The 19,736-nt window shown below is 45.8% G+C and overlaps 4 protein-coding genes and 1 non-coding gene across 5 annotated transcripts; 1 reads left to right on the forward strand and 4 right to left on the reverse strand.

Moving 5' to 3' along the window:
- Positions 1-3,076: 3,076 nt before the first annotated feature.
- Positions 3,077-4,861, forward strand: BYT42DRAFT_618552 (RNA polymerase II elongation factor ELL-domain-containing protein; the record flags this gene model as incomplete). The annotated part of the gene is made up of 4 exons (XM_051572298.1): positions 3,077-3,199; positions 3,259-3,798; positions 3,867-4,347; positions 4,425-4,861. 4 exons carry the CDS (start codon positions 3,077-3,079, stop codon positions 4,859-4,861), a joined length of 1,581 nt encoding a protein of 526 aa, XP_051418732.1.
- Positions 4,862-4,959: 98 nt separating this feature from the next.
- On the reverse strand, positions 4,960-6,367 carry BYT42DRAFT_649103 (uncharacterized protein; the record flags this gene model as incomplete). The annotated part of the gene is made up of 3 exons (XM_051572756.1): positions 5,828-6,367; positions 5,139-5,712; positions 4,960-5,079 (listed from the first exon to the last, which is right to left on the reverse strand). Exons 1-3 carry the CDS (start codon positions 6,301-6,303, stop codon positions 4,960-4,962), a joined length of 1,170 nt encoding a protein of 389 aa, XP_051418733.1. The 5' UTR covers positions 6,304-6,367.
- A 3,811-nt stretch (positions 6,368-10,178) lies between these two features.
- BYT42DRAFT_618554 (uncharacterized protein) lies at positions 10,179-10,853 on the reverse strand (the record flags this gene model as incomplete). The annotated part of the gene is made up of 1 exon (XM_051572299.1): positions 10,179-10,853. The coding sequence occupies one exon, from the start codon at positions 10,851-10,853 to the stop codon at positions 10,179-10,181; it is 675 nt and encodes a 224-aa protein (XP_051418734.1).
- A 117-nt stretch (positions 10,854-10,970) lies between these two features.
- On the reverse strand, positions 10,971-12,146 carry BYT42DRAFT_618555 (uncharacterized protein; the record flags this gene model as incomplete). Its single annotated transcript, XM_051572300.1, has 1 exon — positions 10,971-12,146. One exon carries the CDS (start codon positions 12,144-12,146, stop codon positions 10,971-10,973), a length of 1,176 nt encoding a protein of 391 aa, XP_051418735.1.
- Positions 12,147-18,346: 6,200 nt separating this feature from the next.
- BYT42DRAFT_t152 lies at positions 18,347-18,418 on the reverse strand. The gene has a single exon. It is a non-coding gene; the product is annotated as a tRNA-Glu (tRNA).
- Positions 18,419-19,736: the final 1,318 nt, after the last annotated feature.

Below are 19,736 nucleotides of genomic sequence, written 5' to 3' on the forward strand. Positions count from 1 at the left end.
TAAGGAAGATGCTAAGCTGATTACCATTTCGTATTGTCCGCTTCAGCCACGACAATACGCATCCATTGCGGATTATTGTTGGCCCTGCGATCCAATGGAAAATATTCATTAAAAAAGGAAAAAGGTGTTGAGATAAAAAAAAAAAAAAGTAAAAGGATTTTCTTTATTTAAAGGGTGAGTGAACACACATTCGTTGCGGACTATTGCTCGCCCTGGATCTTTGGGAAATAGTGCTACTGTAAAAAAAACCACTTGCGGAGAACAAGGGTAAAATTGCGTGCAGGAAGCGTAGAGCGGCAGGTATGCGAAAATAAGAGCAAAAACAAAAGGAAAAAAGAAAGAAACCGAAGAAAAGAAAAGGAAGGTGCTGGACTATCAAAAGCCGTTCGATGGGATGAGCCAAACGTAGGAAAGCAGTACTGAGAGCCGGGGAGCAAAATGAGCCAAATCATCCTCGGGAACGGATGAATGAACTGGTCAAGTTTCGATCAAAAAGAGAGACAGAATGAGCCAGTTATGCTGCCAGAAGCGATGGACAGAGTGGTCGTCACGATGGGGAGCTTTGCTTGGCAATTTGTTAAGGAGATAGTCCCTTACATTGGGAGTGGGGCCCAGGAGGAGAGAAATAAGCCGAGAGGAAAGGTGTAAACAAAATATGAAATGATGGCGACTAGTTCGGGCAAAAGGTGCTGGGATAGGTAGAGCCTTTTGATGATTCAACGCTGAAATCGTGCCAGGAGCAGGCGAAGTAACATGAGTCGAAGCAGGATGAATTAGATTGTCAAGTCCAAGAAGAAAGAGAGAAATAATGAGCCAATTATGTGACCAGAGACGTAGGGCAGCATTATGTGAGAGCTTTGCTTGGCAACTGTTAAGAAGGTATCATTGTCTACTACAGTCGGGGTGCGGTAGACAAATAGGCCGAGACGAAAGATTTAAACAAGATATTGGTTGGTGAAGCCACAATTGCATAGGCGTGGTTTACCGGGAGCGGATGAACGACTGTGTCGTGGTTGGGCATCATCAGAAGGAAAATTGGACCAATTCTATGTGGGGGCGACGAGCGAAGAGAAGGACTGGAGGATTGAGAGAGCTTCGAAGCTTATCAAAGTCCTGTTGGCGGATTTGTAATAAGATGTATGCAAGGATTTACGGTCGATATCTTTGACTGATGTGGCTAATTGGTTCCTGATTACATTCTTGTGCTGAAATTTCCACCGACGGGACTAAGTCATCAGGAGAGGAAGCAAAGCTGTAAATACTGTATTGCAGATCAAATGAGAGCAACGTCAGAGAAGTGGAAGATTGGTTACGTAGTGGACGAGTTGCGTTGGGCGAGGTTCGGTGACCACCAAAAATTATGCAAAGACAGATAATTTGGGCACGGTTCAATAGCAATACCTGGCGTTGAAGGGGTGGGAGTGATATCAAGGTCACATTCAAAGGCAGGGCGAAGGAACTGACGCTGCAATTGCACGGCTAACAAGCGAATTTGGCTATCCGGTTGAAGCACGTCATCATCTATTAAAGGCAAGCTGTGTAGAGGTGAGGAAAAAGGATGAAGTTTTATAGACACCAGTTGCAGGCAAGCAACAAGAAGTTAGATAGGAATAAAATGGGGAGGATATTTAAATGCATGTGTTCGGTCGATGTTCTTACTGAGAATGATGGTAGAGGCGTGAAGATGGATAACTGAGTGACTGATAGTTCACAGAAGGGTGGTTGTGCCGATTAAGATGCCATTTTTGGGCTATCTACTTCAGCAACAACAATTTTTAATCCATGTAAATTCGATAGCCATTAAATGAAGCTGTCTGAGTCTCCTTTTTTTCGTTTTTAGGTCGCTCTCGTCAGGACCATGAAAAAAATAAAATTCTGCAGTGGCTTGCTGAAAACCAATTTTTATTGCACAGATAGTTTACAAAGAGTTCCCTTTCTTTTACCTTCTTAAAGCATTTGGTAAGCAGGGCAGGCAGGAAGAAAAAGAAGATTAACTGGACACATAGATAGCGCTAGGTCAGCAAGGGGCGTGTAGAACCGTCGAACCTCTGATTATTTTACCAGAGAAGGGGAGTGCGGATGAGTAGCAAGCTACCAAAAATGCTCGGTCTAAATATTCGTCTGGTAATTTCTCTCATATTGTAGTGTCTGGTTCAATGATCTCAAAAAGATGTTGTTTTGAAGTACTCAACACATGTTACGAAGTAGAGTAAAAGACTTATATATTATTTTGCGCAACTTACACTTTTGCATAGCTGATACATCACACCGCTGTCTTCACTCCGAAAAGCTAACTTTGTTCTAAATAGGATAACACGCAACAGCGTTCTTGCTCGCTTTCTTCAGGCGTTATAAATCCTTCTTCGTTTAGGTCTCCTATCGGCGGTGTAGTAAAATCCAATTGAAGGTCCGTTCAATATTGCACTCTGCAAGTACTCGGACGATTAGCACTTGTCACAACGCTCAATCTAACAGACCGGTCTGTTATCCACGGACATACCACCAGCATCGCGACAATAATTCTATACCCATACGAAAATATACCTTTTAATACCACACTGCAAAGCAAAACGACTTAGAGACGTACCATCTAAGTTAGGAGATATCCAGACAACCAGAACGTCTTTAGTTTAAGATGCTAGTAAGTTTCCATGGTGATAACTGCATGTATTTACGAAGCAGGGCACTTAATGGTTTCTTCATTCTTCCACACTCTTTTATTATAAGTTGTTTTTCAGTCTGCAGGCTACATGTAAATTGTTGTGCGAATGGCTCATAGGAAATGATCTCCTATATAAAGTGAATCGATTTCTCTTCATAGGGTAATGATGGTCGGCGACATGTTTTATCGAATTTGCGTCATTTCAAACTGCCGAACCCAGCTGTTCTCCACTTGGTGGCCGTGTTGGGAAATAAAAAAAATTCGAATGGCTGGGCCCCTACCAAAGACCCTCTTGTCTGTCTGCCATTCACTGTGCTATTCTTTGACCTCTCGGCTTTTGCTTTTCCAATCTAACTTCTGTTGGCTCGAATCTTTGTCTTGTCTGTCCGTATTCTTGTCAACCTACCAGCCATTATGCCACCTCAAAAGAAGGCCATTGCGCTTCGTTTGAATCGTGAAGCTCTCAATTTGCTTGAGCAAATGTGCAAAGGGCAAGCGGATTCGAACCTAACGCTTCAAGTTGAAGATAACAAATCGGTATGAGTGCGATATAGTCTTGTGCTTTGATGGGGACTTCTTACTAATGAACTGAGTAGACTATGGTGATCGGGAACAAGTCTTTCCCTTTAAGCCTGCTGGAGGGAAATGCTCCAGGCTCGATTTATGCATCCAACAATCGTAATGGATCGAACAGAATTGCATTTGTGGGCGACGTACTACAATGGTCCTGTATGCGGCAGGTTCTTTCCAGAGAAGACATTTCAAGAGTGCGAAGTCGAACGGAAGCAGCTGAACGAGATAAGAATGCTAGACGAACAGAGCTTCTAGACGTTCCAGATATCATACCATTGCAGCCCAGTTCCGGTAAAAAATTGAATGCGAGACGTCAATCGCAAGGAGCAGCTTCTGTTTCGCCTACTTCCCTTCGTCCAGCTGCGCAACGTGTTCAAAAACCTTCCAGCGTATTACCAACACCAAAATACGATCTTGCACCGTCTTCTTCACCTTCTCTGTCCGCTTCTTCCACTTTACGCGATCGCTTGATTCATCTGCTTGCTCTACGTCCATGCGCTCTTTCGCAACTGTTGAACATGCTTAAAGTTACTGCGGCAGAGTTAATGTCGATTCTGAAAAAGGTAATTTGAAGTGCTGTATATTCGGAGCATGTTGATTGATTATGGAATATTTCTTTACTGGTTTGCAGGTGGCTGTATGCGCAAACAACGAATGGTGCTTGCGCCCAGAGATCTACAAAGAAATTCGGATCTGGGAATGGAATCGGTATGATGACAAGGAACGAGCAATTGTTGCCAATAACGCCGAAGAGGCGTACGATTTACTGAAATTACCACGGAGTGCGCCGGAGCGTGCAAATCTTACACCTGCCCGTAAACCACGAAATCAGCAACAGTATCTGATACAACCGCCTCCACAACGTCGTACAAGTGGGCAAGAATCTCTGAAACGGCAGGATCGATCAGACGAAGAAAAGCCACGGGAAACAAAGAAGGCCAAAAAATCGACAGAGAAAAGCAAATCCAAAACATCAAGTAATGCGAGTCAGAAAGACTCACCTATACCAACGTCATCATCTACCACGAAAATCCACCGAGACTCGGAAATCAGATGCGCACAGCCTACTAAAGCCAGCATTCACACATCGAATCAATCGCGGACATTATCAGGTATATTAACGAGCTACCACAGAAGTGGCTATTTTAGGTTGTTTGGCTGAATCATTGACTTAATTGTATATTATTAGCAAGAGCAATTCCTCCCAAAACAGTTGCGAGTGATTCTGAAAGCACCGATGATGAGTCGAATAGGCCCTATACACCACCTGTTATCCAATCTCAGACAGATTTTGAAAAACTGTGTAAAGAGCACGAACAAGAACAAAAGAGATATATACGATTTCGAAAAGACATCAACAAGCAATATCCGATCTATATCGACGCTCTTTGCAATTCCGATCCTGCAGAAGATAAGGGGGCTGAAATCGATCAAAAAGAACATGTACAGCGAAAACTGCGTGAATATTATCGATCTCACGGCGGCGATATGAGCAAATGGCGGTTACTGATGCGGCTTACGCGAAGATTCAATTCACAGCATACCAAGCTCGAAGCAATGTGGATCGCTATAGAAAAGGCCTTTCACAAAAATCATTACAAGATACCATCTTCTTCCTCTTCATGATTGGTTATTATACAGGGAAAATTCTTCATTTCAGTAAGTAATAAAAGAACCAAGTGCAGCATGTCGGAGCAGTGTTTTTGAAAGAGAAAAAAAAAAGATCAAGGCTCCGCGAAAGGATGTCGTTCCGTTTTGATACCAGTAAGAGTATGATATAAACTGCCATCAGCCAAAGTTGCCCAGCCAAATTCGTCAGGTTCAGAGTAATTATGGGCATTATGCTGAAGGGAGGAAGGTGAAGGTGATAGTGAGGAGGTGTGACTGGATCCGAACAATTTACTGGAAGAACCGCCGTAGTCGAGTCATAGTTCGGTGGATTGTAAAATGTTGGCCGCACCATCGACAGTTGAGAATTAGCATCCAATGGTTTTGCGCGCTCAAATTGACTATTTAACGTCGTCTCTCGGTTATCGTCAGTCATGTCTATTGACTTGCGGATCATCATTGCAGTTATTCCAAAATCGAATATAACCGATGCCAACAAAATCACACTGTTTTTGAAATCCAACAATGACGACAGCGTCCTTGGAAAGCAAAGTTTGCCTTCATGCCTTGCCAAGTAAAGTCCAGGTTTTGCGAGATGGATGGAACCAAGATGAGCGTGCAATCCGTTGGCTTGCATGTACCAAGCAGAGGGAAGAGATGAGGCTTTGCTTTTCAATAGATCCTGGAACGTATCATCAAGGTTGTCCTTTGCTTCGCGCATTAATTTGCATACATCTTTACAAAGCTTGGAGGCAGAACCGTCCTTGGTGACCTCCATAGAAAGCAGATCGTGCTCGTTTTGGCGTGAATCGTATAACAGTCGAAGATCCACTTTGAAGCCGACACATGCTTCGCTGTATGTACGCTTCCTGCCGATGACACCATGCGCTGGATTCGACTCGCCAACTTCCATACGTAAAATTCCATGGACATCAACAAGGCTCTTCAACAATGGCCGCCCATACTTGAATAATAAAATCGTACTCCGTAATGCGATCAACATTATCATTTTTAAGCAAGAAACGATTGGATTCGACGATGTGAATAACAACTGGGATGACTTGTAGCAGCTTTTGCACTTCAGCACATCTTGTTCTAACATCTTGGATGTATTCAATCGCCTTGCGCGTGTCATTCTCCTTGTCAATGAGTGAGGCAACGATATCAAATGTTTGACTGAATATGGCCGGAGGCTGGTATTGTATGGATCTGTATTTTGTTATGAAAAACTTTGTGACTCGCCCAAAGTCCTCCTTGCTGCACTCCAGAAATTCCTGCGCCAATTCACTATCGGTGAGATCCCATATGGATGATAGCCCGCATGACATCCAATGCAATTCCTGATCGGTGACGAATTCGCCATTCTTCCATCGGCGAAAGATTTTCAATGCCTTATGCTTGATCTCTGTGCCAACCGTTGAATAATCGATTTGGACTCCGTCTGCTTCCTTCATTGTCATGTATTTGGATATCAGGTCAACACATTCAGCAGGACGAAGTTGCCGTAGAGGGAATGTCGGGTTGGTCTTCCTGGTCATTTATTTCTTCATGGATAAGGTTGTCGATCTCTTTACCGAATTTGATTGCGCCAAGAGTGGAGAGCTTATCACCGTTGACAAGGCCTTGGTTCGTGGCGTTCTCCTTTTCGCACTTCAGTTGCCACGCATCTGCAAATGCGCTAGTCGTTTTCTTGCGCTTACTAGTATGTCTTTAGTTGTTCGCAGAAGGTACGTAATGGGGTAAAAGTCTTTTCTTCTGGCAAGTGTGGTGAAAGCTTGGATAAGAGCCCCTTTGACGTTCTTTACGCTTTTATCTTTATTGTCCGCTTCTTGCCATAATTTATCAACGACTTTCTCCACATTGGCTCAGTCGGAGACATCTAACGTGTTGAAGATAGGGGCGACCTTGTATGATAAACAGCCTTCTTCAGAAATGCGGAAAGAAGCTGGCAGACCACGTGGAATCGGCACCACGGCATACGATAAAGAGTAAATGGAAAAGGAACAGCCCAGTACTTATTTCGCTGAGCGCGGAATAAAAAAAAGTTAGATCTGTAAATAATGTCATAATTCACAGAAATGCCGTTACCTTGGTTCCACAGCACAAGTTCGGATTCTTTGCAACGCCAAAGGTGTTGAATCAAAGTGGCAAACCCGATCTCATGTATGTGACGAGGGGACATGCGCCATCCCTTTCAACATCAGCACCTCCCCTTTCAACATCAGCACCTCGAGCCAATCCGTAACAAAATTTGAGTCCAAATATCAAAAAGCTGTTTTCTCCTTCCCTTCATGGAAGCATCGTTGTCTCGCTTCACGCCGTTTTCTCCTTATGGTTGCTTCTGCGATAGCTTGGATCTGCATGTATTCCCAGCTTCAAAAATTAACGAAAGCATGTTTTTTACTGAATAGTCCATTAAGAGGTTTGTCAAATGCTTGTTGGTCGATTGGTGAAAAATCGAAGTAGGATTCATATTTCAGCATTGCGTCAGTGACATTTGGTTCTGTCATTGAGTCTCTGATTCCTTTGTCATTCTCTCAGGTTTATGCTGATACCGGGTAAATGCCTATATTATGTGGCCATCAATGTTGACGGATACAGCAATAAAGTATGGTGCATAAAGTAAAATAGAGTGGTGTTCTCGTATTAAATACCCTTTGAAATAGTCAAAAGATGAACCAGAAAATCCAATGAAATTCTCCTTCTTCCCATTAAAATATTGTAGCGAAAACGTTATGATTGGTTTGTAACATACTTTGTCAGAAGTATCTCTTTCAAAACACCAACTGAACATGTTGCTTGGCTGCTGTTGTACGGTGTCTTTCTTACTATCTTCGTTGCTGGAAGCTGCCTGAATGGAATGAGCCAGATGCACAGTTGTGTCAATTACCACAAATAACAACCCAAGTATGCTTTATCAGAATCTTTGAAGATCCATGCATATGGTGTAGGATATCAACAACATATAACGTGGTTGAAAGGTTCGCTGAAATTCTTACGCTTTTTCCGAGAAACAGCCATGCAAAGTGTGGAGCAAGGACATGCGACTTACTGTACAGTACATATTGCCTAGTTATGCCCTCACAGTACAAGAGCAAAATATAAGCGGACTTCCAAGAGCTAGCTACAGTAGTCACTCTTCCATAGTATAGTATGCTGACGTCCTCAAAGCAAAGACCTGTATGTAATCATGGGTCCACAGTATTTGTGCTCAGGATCATCAATGATATTAGACATGCAGTATCACAGCTTATAAACTGTCGCTCTCTAAAGTATATTACCATACAAATATGATCATGAAATTTTAGAAATAGAGAAATATTATGTCTTGTTTTTTTTAATGAAATAACAGCGGCAATAAAGCATGCTATAATATGAAAAACACAAGTAATAGAGCCGCCAGTTTAATACTGATCAAGTTTAGCCTTAAGTCGGAATTAATAATTATCAGTGAGCAGTCCTCAGTTATAAGATATACAGTATTAGGAAGGATCCACATGCTGTGATGTGACAGCTTTACTCATATGAATTGATCTCGGCGATAGATCTAAGTTATGGATGTAGAGGCTCAATTGGAATTCTAATGGAGAAGCTCACTCAGAATGGAAATACGTCTAGATCCCAATCATTCGTGTTTGGGAACACCAGTCTAAGATGGATAATACGACAAGTAGTAGTTACAGTGGCTGAAAAAATTGTCCAAACCTATGCCAGTTTTTTAAGTTTTTATTCATACCGCAGCTTTTGCCATATGTATCGTCCGAATTTTTTTTTATATGAAAAGTACATTCTCTTCTCTACCTTGTCGCGAAATCTCGAAGATCGCATTGCAATTCATCGCATTGCATTCAGCATTTCAACATGATCGGTCGGTTTGGACAATTTTTTCAATAAATCTGAAAATAAGAAAAAGTGCTTTTTCAGCCGTTTTTCTTCCTTGCTGGTACGAAAAACGCTGGCGAAATAAAAATATCTTAATGGCAACGTCCTCTAAAAAATATACACGAAGCATTCCAGGCAGAATCGTGCAATTCATGAACGCCATTAGCTCCAGGTTGAATTTGGTGCATAATGGGCGGATCTGGGGGACCGCCAGCACACTGCATCTTTTTTTTGAGCACGTTTTTCATAGTACCGCGACTTATTTTTTATTCATAGAAAAAGAGAATTTTTTTCTCTACGCTGTGCCAAAATCCCGAGCATTTTACTCCAATTCATCCTAATGCCATTGCCAATCCCGCATGTGCTCTTCATTAAGAATGGTGCTCAAATGACATGAAAAAAAAGCAGCCGAAAAAGCCTGGGAAATAATGTTGCGGTGATCAAAAACCGTGCTGCCGTGCATTTTACAGCCTTTCGGATCATATTCAAGCTAACGAAAATGCTGGAAGAATAAAATCTGCTTACGCCATGTGGTCAGATTAACCTCATGCTTGTCATAAGCGCACCCTCCGCATTTCACTCATTATAGCAGATCAACGTACTCCTGATAAGCTTAACAACCTCCGGGTGCCTTTTTTTGCATAGTGAGAGCCTTAAGAACGTCATTACTGCTGGCTTGTGGCTATTTCCCGGTAAATGATCTGACATGATGAGTGAAATGCGGAGGATGCGCTTATGACAAGCATGAGGTTAATCTGACCACATGGCGTAAGCAGATTTTATTCTTCCAGCATTTTCGTTAGCTTGAATATGATCCGAAAGGCTGTAAAATGCACGGCAGCACGGTTTTTGATCACCGCAACATTATTTCCCAGGCTTTTTCGGCTGCTTTTTTTTCATGTCATTTGAGCACCATTCTTAATGAAGAGCACATGCGGGATTGGCAATGGCATTAGGATGAATTGGAGTAAAATGCTCGGGATTTTGGCACAGCGTAGAGAAAAAAATTCTCTTTTTCTATGAATAAAAAATAAGTCGCGGTACTATGAAAAACGTGCTCAAAAAAAAGATGCAGTGTGCTGGCGGTCCCCCAGATCCGCCCATTATGCACCAAATTCAACCTGGAGCTAATGGCGTTCATGAATTGCACGATTCTGCCTGGAATGCTTCGTGTATATTTTTTAGAGGACGTTGCCATTAAGATATTTTTATTTCGCCAGCGTTTTTCGTACCAGCAAGGAAGAAAAACGGCTGAAAAAGCACTTTTTCTTATTTTCAGATTTATTGAAAAAATTGTCCAAACCGACCGATCATGTTGAAATGCTGAATGCAATGCGATGAATTGCAATGCGATCTTCGAGATTTCGCGACAAGGTAGAGAAGAGAATGTACTTTTCATATAAAAAAAAATTCGGACGATACATATGGCAAAAGCTGCGGTATGAATAAAAACTTAAAAAACTGGCATAGGTTTGGACAATTTTTTCAGCCACTGTAGGAGGGTAAATCCCGGGATTGTGGGGCCGCCATGGCTGTATCGAAGGTGCATCAGAGTCGAAGGAGCTGCATGAGACGGTAAAAAGGTAGTGGGGGCAGCTATCGGAGAGGACATGAGTTCATCAGCGGGCGAGGGTGCAATCGAGGGGATGTGCTCAGTAGTAACATCGTGAGTCTCAGCAGTGGAGCAATTCATAGGTGTGGGTAGAGAAGTAGCCAAAACGGTAGTGCCAGCGGCGGGAACAAGAGCAGTGGGGACATGCGCAGAAGGAGCATCAGGCTGTCTGGAGTAGTCGAGCCATTGTTGAATCCGTGAGTCTATGGATGCGGGCGACATGGTGCGATTATTTGGCTGGGAGTGTTGGAGGCGTCGTTGTTGGGTGTCATTGTGGAGAGCAGCAACGAGATCAGAGTCCAGGCTGGAGACAGAGTTGTCGTCAGAAAAATAATCGGCGGCAGCCGGGCGGGAAACCTGTACTTCCTCTGAGGCGACGAGAGCCAATGGTGAAGGAGGGGTGGAAGGAATTGCTGGGATCGATGGCTCAGGAGTTGGAGACATTGAGATGTGAGTCATGGAGCGACAACGTGGCGGACTGGGAGCTGGTGCACGAGAGGCAATATTGGCAAGCATAGCAAGAGCAGTTGCTGCAGTATCGGCCGAGATTGGGGGTGCAAGGTTAGCAAAGGCATCCGTATTGTCACAATCATCGAGATCAGCAGTAGACACACGGGCAGGGGTCGGGGGTGGTCATGGGACTGGAGTTCCATCAATGGTAGCGACACGAGGACAACGATGTCCTTGGAAATCAGGTTGAGGCGAGCGAAGGGCCATAGGCCATTTTCCAAGCACACTGGCTGTAAGGCGAGGGCTGGATTCGGGAGTCCTAAAAGGCATACTGATCGGTGAAGTCGATGGTGGCGTGCCGTATATCGCATCGTTTACAACTGAATCATCATCGTTATCGAGAAGGTTACTATCAGTGGCGGCAGCTTCGTCGAAGGTATCAGCAGTGGGGGCGACATTAGTGGTAGATGAGCGCGGCTGAGCAATGATGGTGGCAGCGTCGGTCTCAGTGGCATCCGTTGAGGGAGGAGTAGAGGCGATGGCCGGTTCATTGGCTTGACGTGTAGCTTTGAGCTGGGAGACAGCAGCGTTGACGATGTTCGTATGTTTCCAGATGTGTCGTTGTTGCAGGTGTTGTTTGATTGTTGGTAGGTCCCATCCGACGTCGCCAATGACTTCTTTGAGCGTGTTGAGATCAGAACCCGCAATGGGAAGACACCAGGCACCCGCCATAGCCTCGATAAGACCAGGATGGGTCGCTCGGTGAGAGTCTAGTTCGTGACGAGGGAAGTTTTGCTCGCAACCATGGCAAAAAGCCAGGGTGTCGTTGTCATCGGAGTTGTTTGGGTCGCCGTTGCAATCATACCTGAGGTGATGAGAAAAGTTGAGCTTATCGATATCGGCGAAGCCGCAGGAGCGTGGGCAAGTCCAGACGATATGCAAGAATTTGTGGTGAGTGGTTGTATAATGTTCTTGCAAGCGCGAGGGGTTGTTGTATAGTCGTTGACAGACAGGACAGGAAAACGATGTCGATGTCGTGGGAGCAGGGAAGTCGTCAATAGGTAGATTACCGGGACCAGGTCGGTGCAATGGCGGAACGTGTAGAGCGTGCGGTTCAAAAAAGTTTCGAACGCAGGGATGCTGGACAAAGTCAGAGCGGGAACCAAAAGTGCGCGGACAATCGTAGCAGTGCCAGACAACGGTGCATTTGATGCGGTGCTTTTTCATACAATGCTGAGCGAGCGATCGGCTGGTGAAATAGGTGCCTTTGACGGGGTCAGGACATACTGGACAAAGAAAGTATTCAGAGTTGGCATGACCGGTGACAGAAAGGCCCATGGATATGGCGATAGGGGGCATTGGGGCACAGACAGTGACACAGGGGAGCGTAGTCTAAAGCTGGAGCTGTTTGGGTGGCAGCACAGGAAAAGTTTTTTCGGTTTTGATAAACAATGGCCAAGAGGGTGTGTTGCCAGGCGGGAATGTTGAAAAGTCGATATGCGCAGAAGTGGTTGTACCGGTTCGGCGTTCGAGGATTCGAGAGAGATCGGGATAAGCTATGATAATTAATTAAGTCGCGCTGTCGATTTACGAAAGAGTTCGTCGATAGGGCGCGCGAAAGTTGGTGTTGTTGTTGGGGATTCCGAGATGGTGGAATGAAGGGCGAAAAAAGTGCTATTCTTGTGAAGATACCGGGTTGCAAGTGGTATCAAAAGGTGCGTAAAGAAGTGTTCTTTCTGGTAGGTGCAAAAAATAAATGCGTTTAGATGCTCGAGATCGCAAAAAATCAAAAAGTTTCCCCAACGGGGAATTGAACCTTTATAATATTATTCGTGGGGAAATTTGGTCAATGATCGGCACTATGTGATGAAAAACCTAAAACTCAAGGAGAGGGAAGGAAAGGATGTGGTGATCCTGCCAGAGAGAGGCCTATTGACAGATGCCCTAGCACCGGGAATGGGAATGGGCAGAATGTGGGGGTGTGAAGAAGAACGAGCAGAAAGCAGTGGGTAAGATAGGAAACTTGGAGAGACGCGAGGGCGTGAGCGAAATCTATAGAAGAGTAAATGTTAAGTGCAGGTGGTTAGCGAGAGCTGGGATAAACAAAGCATTATCGACGGAGAGGAACAGAGTTCGAGCCAGTAGCAACACCAATGGAGTGGCGAGGTCCAGAGAAGGTCCGTGCGCAGCGTTGTGCCCAAAGTTTATGGCCGAAACGGAGAACATCGCAAACAAGCCAGCGGTGGAGACGAGGGGCGTATTTAGCCTTGCAGCCTAGGGATCGAAGGATCTTGTCGTTGTTGGCCCAAGTACCACCGACATCACCGAGGACGAAAGCATCGAGAGTCACCGAGTAGCCAAGATCGACATATAGCTGTTTTAAGGGTGTGTATTTGTTGATCTTTTTCGCCCGAGCAGCGTCGAAGCAGTTGGAGTCGGCCGTGGCGTGTGTGGCGCTTTGCGCAGTGATGGTGACATCATAAATCAGGACAGTTTTGGCCGTTACGTTGACGATCACAAGATCAGGGCGGAGACGGTCACTGTTGATCAGCGGTGGGCAAGCATTGACGGTGATAAGCGCATCCGGGTTGTTGTAACGGGCAGCACTGGCGAGACGGTTGAGCACTTTGTCATGACGTTCGGTTTGCACCCGTTTCGATTGTTCATCGCCACAGAAACAGAGGAGGTGGTGGATATCCTCTTCACGGCCACAGGCAGCACATTTATCGTTGCTCTGGAAGCGCCAGCGCATACGGTTGACGTTGGTAGGCATCATATCCAGTCGACTTTTGACGGCGAAGCTATAGGCGGCAGGGTACAGGTCGTCGGTGCGGATCCAAGCGTTGGAGGCAGGGTGTTGCAGGGTGGAAACGGTATGGCCTTGGATAGGTTGACGTTGCCACTCGGCAAGGAGACGCTGTTGACAAAGTCGTTTGAGTTTCCCTATTGTGGTACGCTTCATAGGTCGTCGGTTGTCAGTGCTGGAGGGAGTGGGCGTTGGTAAGATGAAACTGAATTTGTTAGAGTTAGTGGTGTTCGAGTTATCATCATCCGAAAGGAGTTCTATATCGCAGCCGATATGGCGAATCGCAGAGACAACGTTGGCGGTAGGGTCGGCGGTATCGCGATAGATGCGTTGTTTAAGGTGCTCATATTTGCCTTGCAAGTAGGCCAAGATGTGTTCGTCCGTGAGCTGGTTCGTAGGGAAATCCACAGTATCGCGAGTGTTAGGAGGATGATAACGAATGGAAAGCAACGTGCGAATTTCCTGGCGAATAACAGATCTGACAGCTGGATCACGCGAGTTGAGAAGACACACGACATGTGCGGCTTGAGTGCTTGCTGCCCAGTCGACGGGATCATAGAATCCTAAGCCGCCATTTTCCACGGGTGTGTGAAAGGCCGCACGAGACGAGCTTCTCGGCATCTTGGTGTAGTGGCAGATGGTGTGACGAAGGAGACGACCGAACTGGTTGGCTTGGTAGTTCCCGAGACCATTGAGACGAATGTAGTATTCGATACGCGGTAGAATAAAGGTCTTGAGAGCGTGGTGTTTCTGGAATATACGTAAGCCTGAGCGAGCAATGATGGTCATGTCTTTCTTGAAGTCGGCGAGTAACTGGCGATAGGATCGGAAGAGACCAGAACGTTGGAGCCCAACAGAGTTACCGAGATATTTCCAGTCATCTGTGAGAGCAACACGAGGAATGCTCGCACCATGGTAGGAAAGAAAGATGTTGTTATCATTGCGGCGTCGGTTTCGTCGACCATCGGGGAGTGTCCCAGAGAAGCAGGTTTTGGTGGCGTTGACAGTGTAGCCGTGTTCATCCATAAATGAGATCACTGTTCGGTGCAAGCGTCGAAACTCGGACGGGTCATGCGACAAGATTGTGAGATCATCAGCAAGGAGTAGGTGATTGTGGCGAAGATCTGTTCGTGTCGATAAGGCGTTGAGTCGATGCGAGAGTAGAAGCAAGCAGAGTGAGAAAATTATGGGTGACGCGGGATCCCCTTGTTTGGTGCCGCGATGTAGGTTGACAATCGGTGAAGGGCCAGCAGGCGTAGCAATCCAGCAGCCAATGGAATCGTACAAGCTCATAACAATGCGGGTCGAGCGGTCATCGAGACCAGCGTAGCGAAGGGACTGTTGGATTTCAGTATGGGAGACACTGCCAAACGCATCCTTGAGATCGTACGAGCAAACGTACAGAGGCAGAGCGGTTCGGCGTGCATGGCGGATGGTGGCGTGAAGATAGTAGTCATGTTCGATACAGCCAGGGGTCCGCATGAAACCTTTTTGGTTGTGAGGCATACGGGGTTCGACGATCGTGCGTAGCAGTCGGTCAAGAGCACCGGAGTAAAGCTTGGCGGCTGAGTTTTGGAGTGCGATTGGGCGCCAATTGTTGGCATCAGTAAGGTCACCTTTCTTGGGTAAGAGGATCGTATGAGACAAGCGCCAGTGCGTAGGAATCCAGCTAAGTTCGTAGCATCGTTGCGAAATGGCCAATAGCCAGCGACGGAGACAAGGGAAAAGGCCCCAAACCTTGTACGGTATACCATCGAATCCGGGCGACGAGTTTTTGTTAAAATGTTTAATGACATCGTCGATGATACTCGCGGTGATAGTGCCGAGAGAGATGGTGGGTTGTTGAGGTTCAGGGAACGTCGATGCGGAAGTGTCGTTGTGGGTGGATGTTGCGCCATATTTCGAATCGAAATGAGCATGAACGTCAGCAGGTGAGAGCCTACAGCGAGCAGGTGGGGTCGGATCCAAAAGTTGGTCGATTGTCTGTTTAGGGCGGTGGCGGTAACGATGGAACAATGATGTCGCTGCGGAACCGGCTCGGATATTTTGGCATTGACGGATCAAGCGGCGTCGTGCAGGGCCTGAAAGCGAGCGGTCATTATTCAAACGATCCGTTATGGCATCGACGTCGGTCATGGCTTGTAAACCATCGGATTCAGAACGTGGTTGGGTTGGACGTGTATAGTCCGCCAGAAGCGAGTACAAACGATCGTGGAAACGATTGTTTTTGGCATCAATGTCGTCGTGAGAGTCGGAAGGTAAAATCAAATTGGTCTCGACGAGTTCCATGATGGTTAGTTCTAATGCTTTTCTGGCTTCGACGTTCGGAAAGTATGGCAATTTAAGCGCACGACGAGGAACACGAGTGGACATGACTTCTGAGATAGGAGGGTAAATCCCGGGATTGTGGGGCCGCCATGGCTGTATCGAAGGTGCATCAATGTCCATCAGAGTCGAAGGAGCTGCATGAGATGGTAAAAAGGTAGTGGGGGCAGCTATCGGAGAGGACATGAGTTCATCAGCGGGCGAGGGTGCAATCGAGGGGATGTGCTCAGTAGTAACATCGTGAGTCTCAGCAGTGGAGCAATTCATAGGTGTGGGTAGAGAAGTGGCCAAAACGGTAGTGCCAGCGGCGGGAACAAGAGCAGTGGGGACATGCGCAGAAGGAGCATCAGGCTGTCTGGAGTAGTCGAGCCATTGTTGAAGCCGTGAGTCTATGGATGCGGGCGACATGGCGCGATTATTTGGCTGGGAGCGTTGGAGGCGTCGTTGTTGGGTGTCATTGTGGAGAGCAGCAACGAGATCAGAGTCCAGGCTGGAGACAGAGTTGTCGTCAGAAAAATAATCGGCGGCAGCCGGGCGGGAAGCTGGTACTTCCTCCGAGGCGACGAGAGCCAATGGTGAAGGAGGGGTGGAAGGAATTGCTGGGATCGATGGCTCAGGAGTTGGTGACATTGAGATGTGAGTCATGGAGCGACAACGTGGCGGACTGGGAGCTGGTGCACGAGAGGCAATATTGGCAAGCATAGCAAGAGCAGTTGCTGCAGTATCGGCCGAGATTGGGGGTGCAAGGTTAGCAAAGGCATCCGTACAATCATCGGGATCAGCAGTAGACACACGGGCAGGGGTCGGGGGTGGTCGAGGGACTGGAGCTCCATCGATGTTAGCGACACGAGGACAACGATGTCCTTGGAAATCAGGTTGAGGCGAGCGAAGGGCCATAGGCCGTTTTCCAAGCACACTGGCTGTAAGGCGAGGGCTGGATTCGGGAGTCCTAAAAGGCGTACTGATCGGTGAAGTCGATGGTGGCGTGCCGTAGATCGCATCGTTTACAACTGAATCATCATCGTTATCGAGAAGGTTACTATCAGCGGCGGCAGCTTCGTCGAGAGTATCAGCAGTGGGGGCGACATTAGTGGTAGATGAGCGCGGCTGAGCAATGATGGTGGCAGCGTCGGTCTCATTGGCATCCGTTGAGGGAGGAGTAGAGGCGATGGCCGGTTCATTGGCTTGACGTGTAGCTTTGAGCTGGGAGACAGCAGCGTTGACGATGTTCGGATGTTTCCAGATGTGTCGTTGTTGCAGGTGTTGTTTGATGGTTGGTAGGTCCCATCCGACGTCGCCAATGACTTCTTTGAGCGTGTTGAGATCAGAACCCGCAATGGGAAGACGCCAGGCGCCCGCCATAGCCTCGATAAGACCAGGATGGGTAGCTCGGTGAGAGTCTAGTTCGTGACGAGGGAAGTTTTGCTCGCAACCATGGCAAAAAGCCAGGGTGTCGTTGTCATCGGAGTTGTTTGGGTCGCCGTTGCAATCATACCTGAGGTGATGAGAAAAGTTGAGCTTATCGACATCAGCGAAGCCGCAGGAGCGTGGGCAAGTCCAGACGATACGCAAGAATTTGTGGTGAGTGGTTGTATAGTGTTCTTGCAAGCGCGAGGGGTTGTTGTATAGTCGTTGACAGACGGGACAGGAAAACGATGTCGATGTCGTGGGAGCAGGGAAGTCGTCAATAGGTAGATTACCGGGACCAGGGCGGTGCAATGGCGGAATGCGTAGAGCGTGCGGTTCAAAAAAGTTTCGAACGCAGGGATGCTGGACAAAGTCAGAGCGGGAACCAAAAGTGCGCGGACAATCGTAGCAGTGCCAGACAACGGTGCATTTGATGCGGTGCTTTTTCGTACAATGCTGAGCGAGCGATCGGCTGGTGAAATAGGTGCCTTTGACGGGGTCAGGACATACTGGACAAAGAAAGTATTCAGAGTCGGCATGACCGGTGACAGGAAGGCCCATGGATACGGCGATAGGGGGCATTGGGGCACAGACGGTGACACAGGGGAGCGTAGTCTAAAGCTGGAGCTGTTTGGGTGGCGGCACAGGAAAAGTTTTTTTCGGTTTTGATAAACAATGGCCAAGAGAGTGTGTTGCCAGGCGGGAATGTCGAAAAGTCGATATGCGCAGAAGTGGTTGTACCGGTTCGGCGTTCGAGGATTCGAGAGAGATCGGGATAAGCTATGATAATTAATTAAGTCGCGCTGTCGATTTACGAAAGAGTTCGTCGATAGGGCGCGCGAAAGTTGGTATTGTCGTCGGTGATTCCGAGATGGCGGAATGAAGGGCGAAAAAAAAGTGCTATTCCTGTGAAGATACCGGGTTGCAAGTGGTATCAGAAGGTGCGTAAAGAAGTGTACTTTCTGGAAGGTGCAAAAAATAAATGCGTTTAGATGCTCGAGATCGCAAAAAATCAAAAAGTTTCCCCAACGGGGAATTGAACCCCGGCCACGACGGTGAGAGCGTCGGATCCTAGCCACTAGACCATTGAGGACACAACTAACTGTCAGATCGCGATATATCTCCTGGCCCCTATTGGTTCGATATATGCCACTACACATAATTAGCTGTTTTTACCGTTTTACCGGTAAAATTTAACAAAAATTTACCAGCGTTTTTACCGGTAAAAACTGCTTTGCATTGCAATGTTCTGGAGCTGCGGTTGTGATTGGTCAATGTTTACCCCACCTATTCCCCCCCCTTTTTTTAGTATGCGTTTTTTTCTTCAGTATGGTGTCGTCATCATGGATACTTGAGCTTATTTTTGGATATTGGCTTGCTTCCTAATTCAAATGCTTACTCAATGATGAATCAATCATATCATGCACTTGTCACTTATACCATCTTAATGGCTTATCAAAGACAGATCACCATCTCTTTTTTCGGTGTTTATTTTTGTTGTCCAAAAAATAAAAAAGCTTCTTTAACTTTTTCCCTCTATTTTGAAAGTCTTTACTTAATTATCGCTTCAATTAAGATGTCCGGCTCAATCTCTTACCAATACGGTCCTTGCCATTGCGCAAAGTGCACTAAGCTTGTCAAGGGCAAATTGTTTTTTATGAAGCAGCAACCTTGCACTGTGCGTGAACATCTTGCTAACAGAGGCATTTCTCCTTTGCTCACCAGTCAAAGTAAAAAAAATCATAGTGCTGCAAGAGACCTAGTAGTTTTAGACGGATATCTAAGACTAGTTAATTTAGAAGGGGTGAAAAAATAGAGTAAATTTTAAAAAAAAATCATAAAAAAAAATGACTAAGTTAAATTTAATAATAAATGATAAGAAATAAAAGATTTTAATAAATAAAATATATTAAAGATATTTAAAATAATTTTGGATATACGAAATAATTAAAAAATAATAGAATAGATGTCACACAAAAGAACAAATATAGACGGATATCTAAGGCTAGTTAATTTAGAAGGGGTGAAAAAATAGGGTAAATTTTAAAAAAAAATCATAAAAAAAAATGACTAAGTTAAATTTAATAATAAATGATAAGAAATAAAAGATTTTAATAAATAAAATATATTAAAGATATTTAAAATAATTTTGAATATACGAAATAATTAAAAAATAATAGAATAGATGTCACACAAAAGAGCAAATATGGATAACCATCGTTGTTTAGTTTTGAGAGACTGAATGGGTGTAGGGTTCCTTAACGGGTCGGCGGGTCAGTGACCCGAACCGAACCGAACTGGTTTTTTTTACGGTTCGGGTTGACCTTTTCTGACCCGCCCACCAGTTCGGGTCAAGGCTTGACCCAACCCATTGACATTACGGGTCAATGACTGAACCGACCCGTTGACAC

This window comes from Radiomyces spectabilis, assembly GCF_025331425.1.
Source record: "Radiomyces spectabilis strain NRRL 2753 chromosome Unknown BYT42scaffold_17, whole genome shotgun sequence".
NCBI lineage: Eukaryota > Fungi > Mucoromycota > Mucoromycetes > Mucorales > Radiomycetaceae > Radiomyces > Radiomyces spectabilis.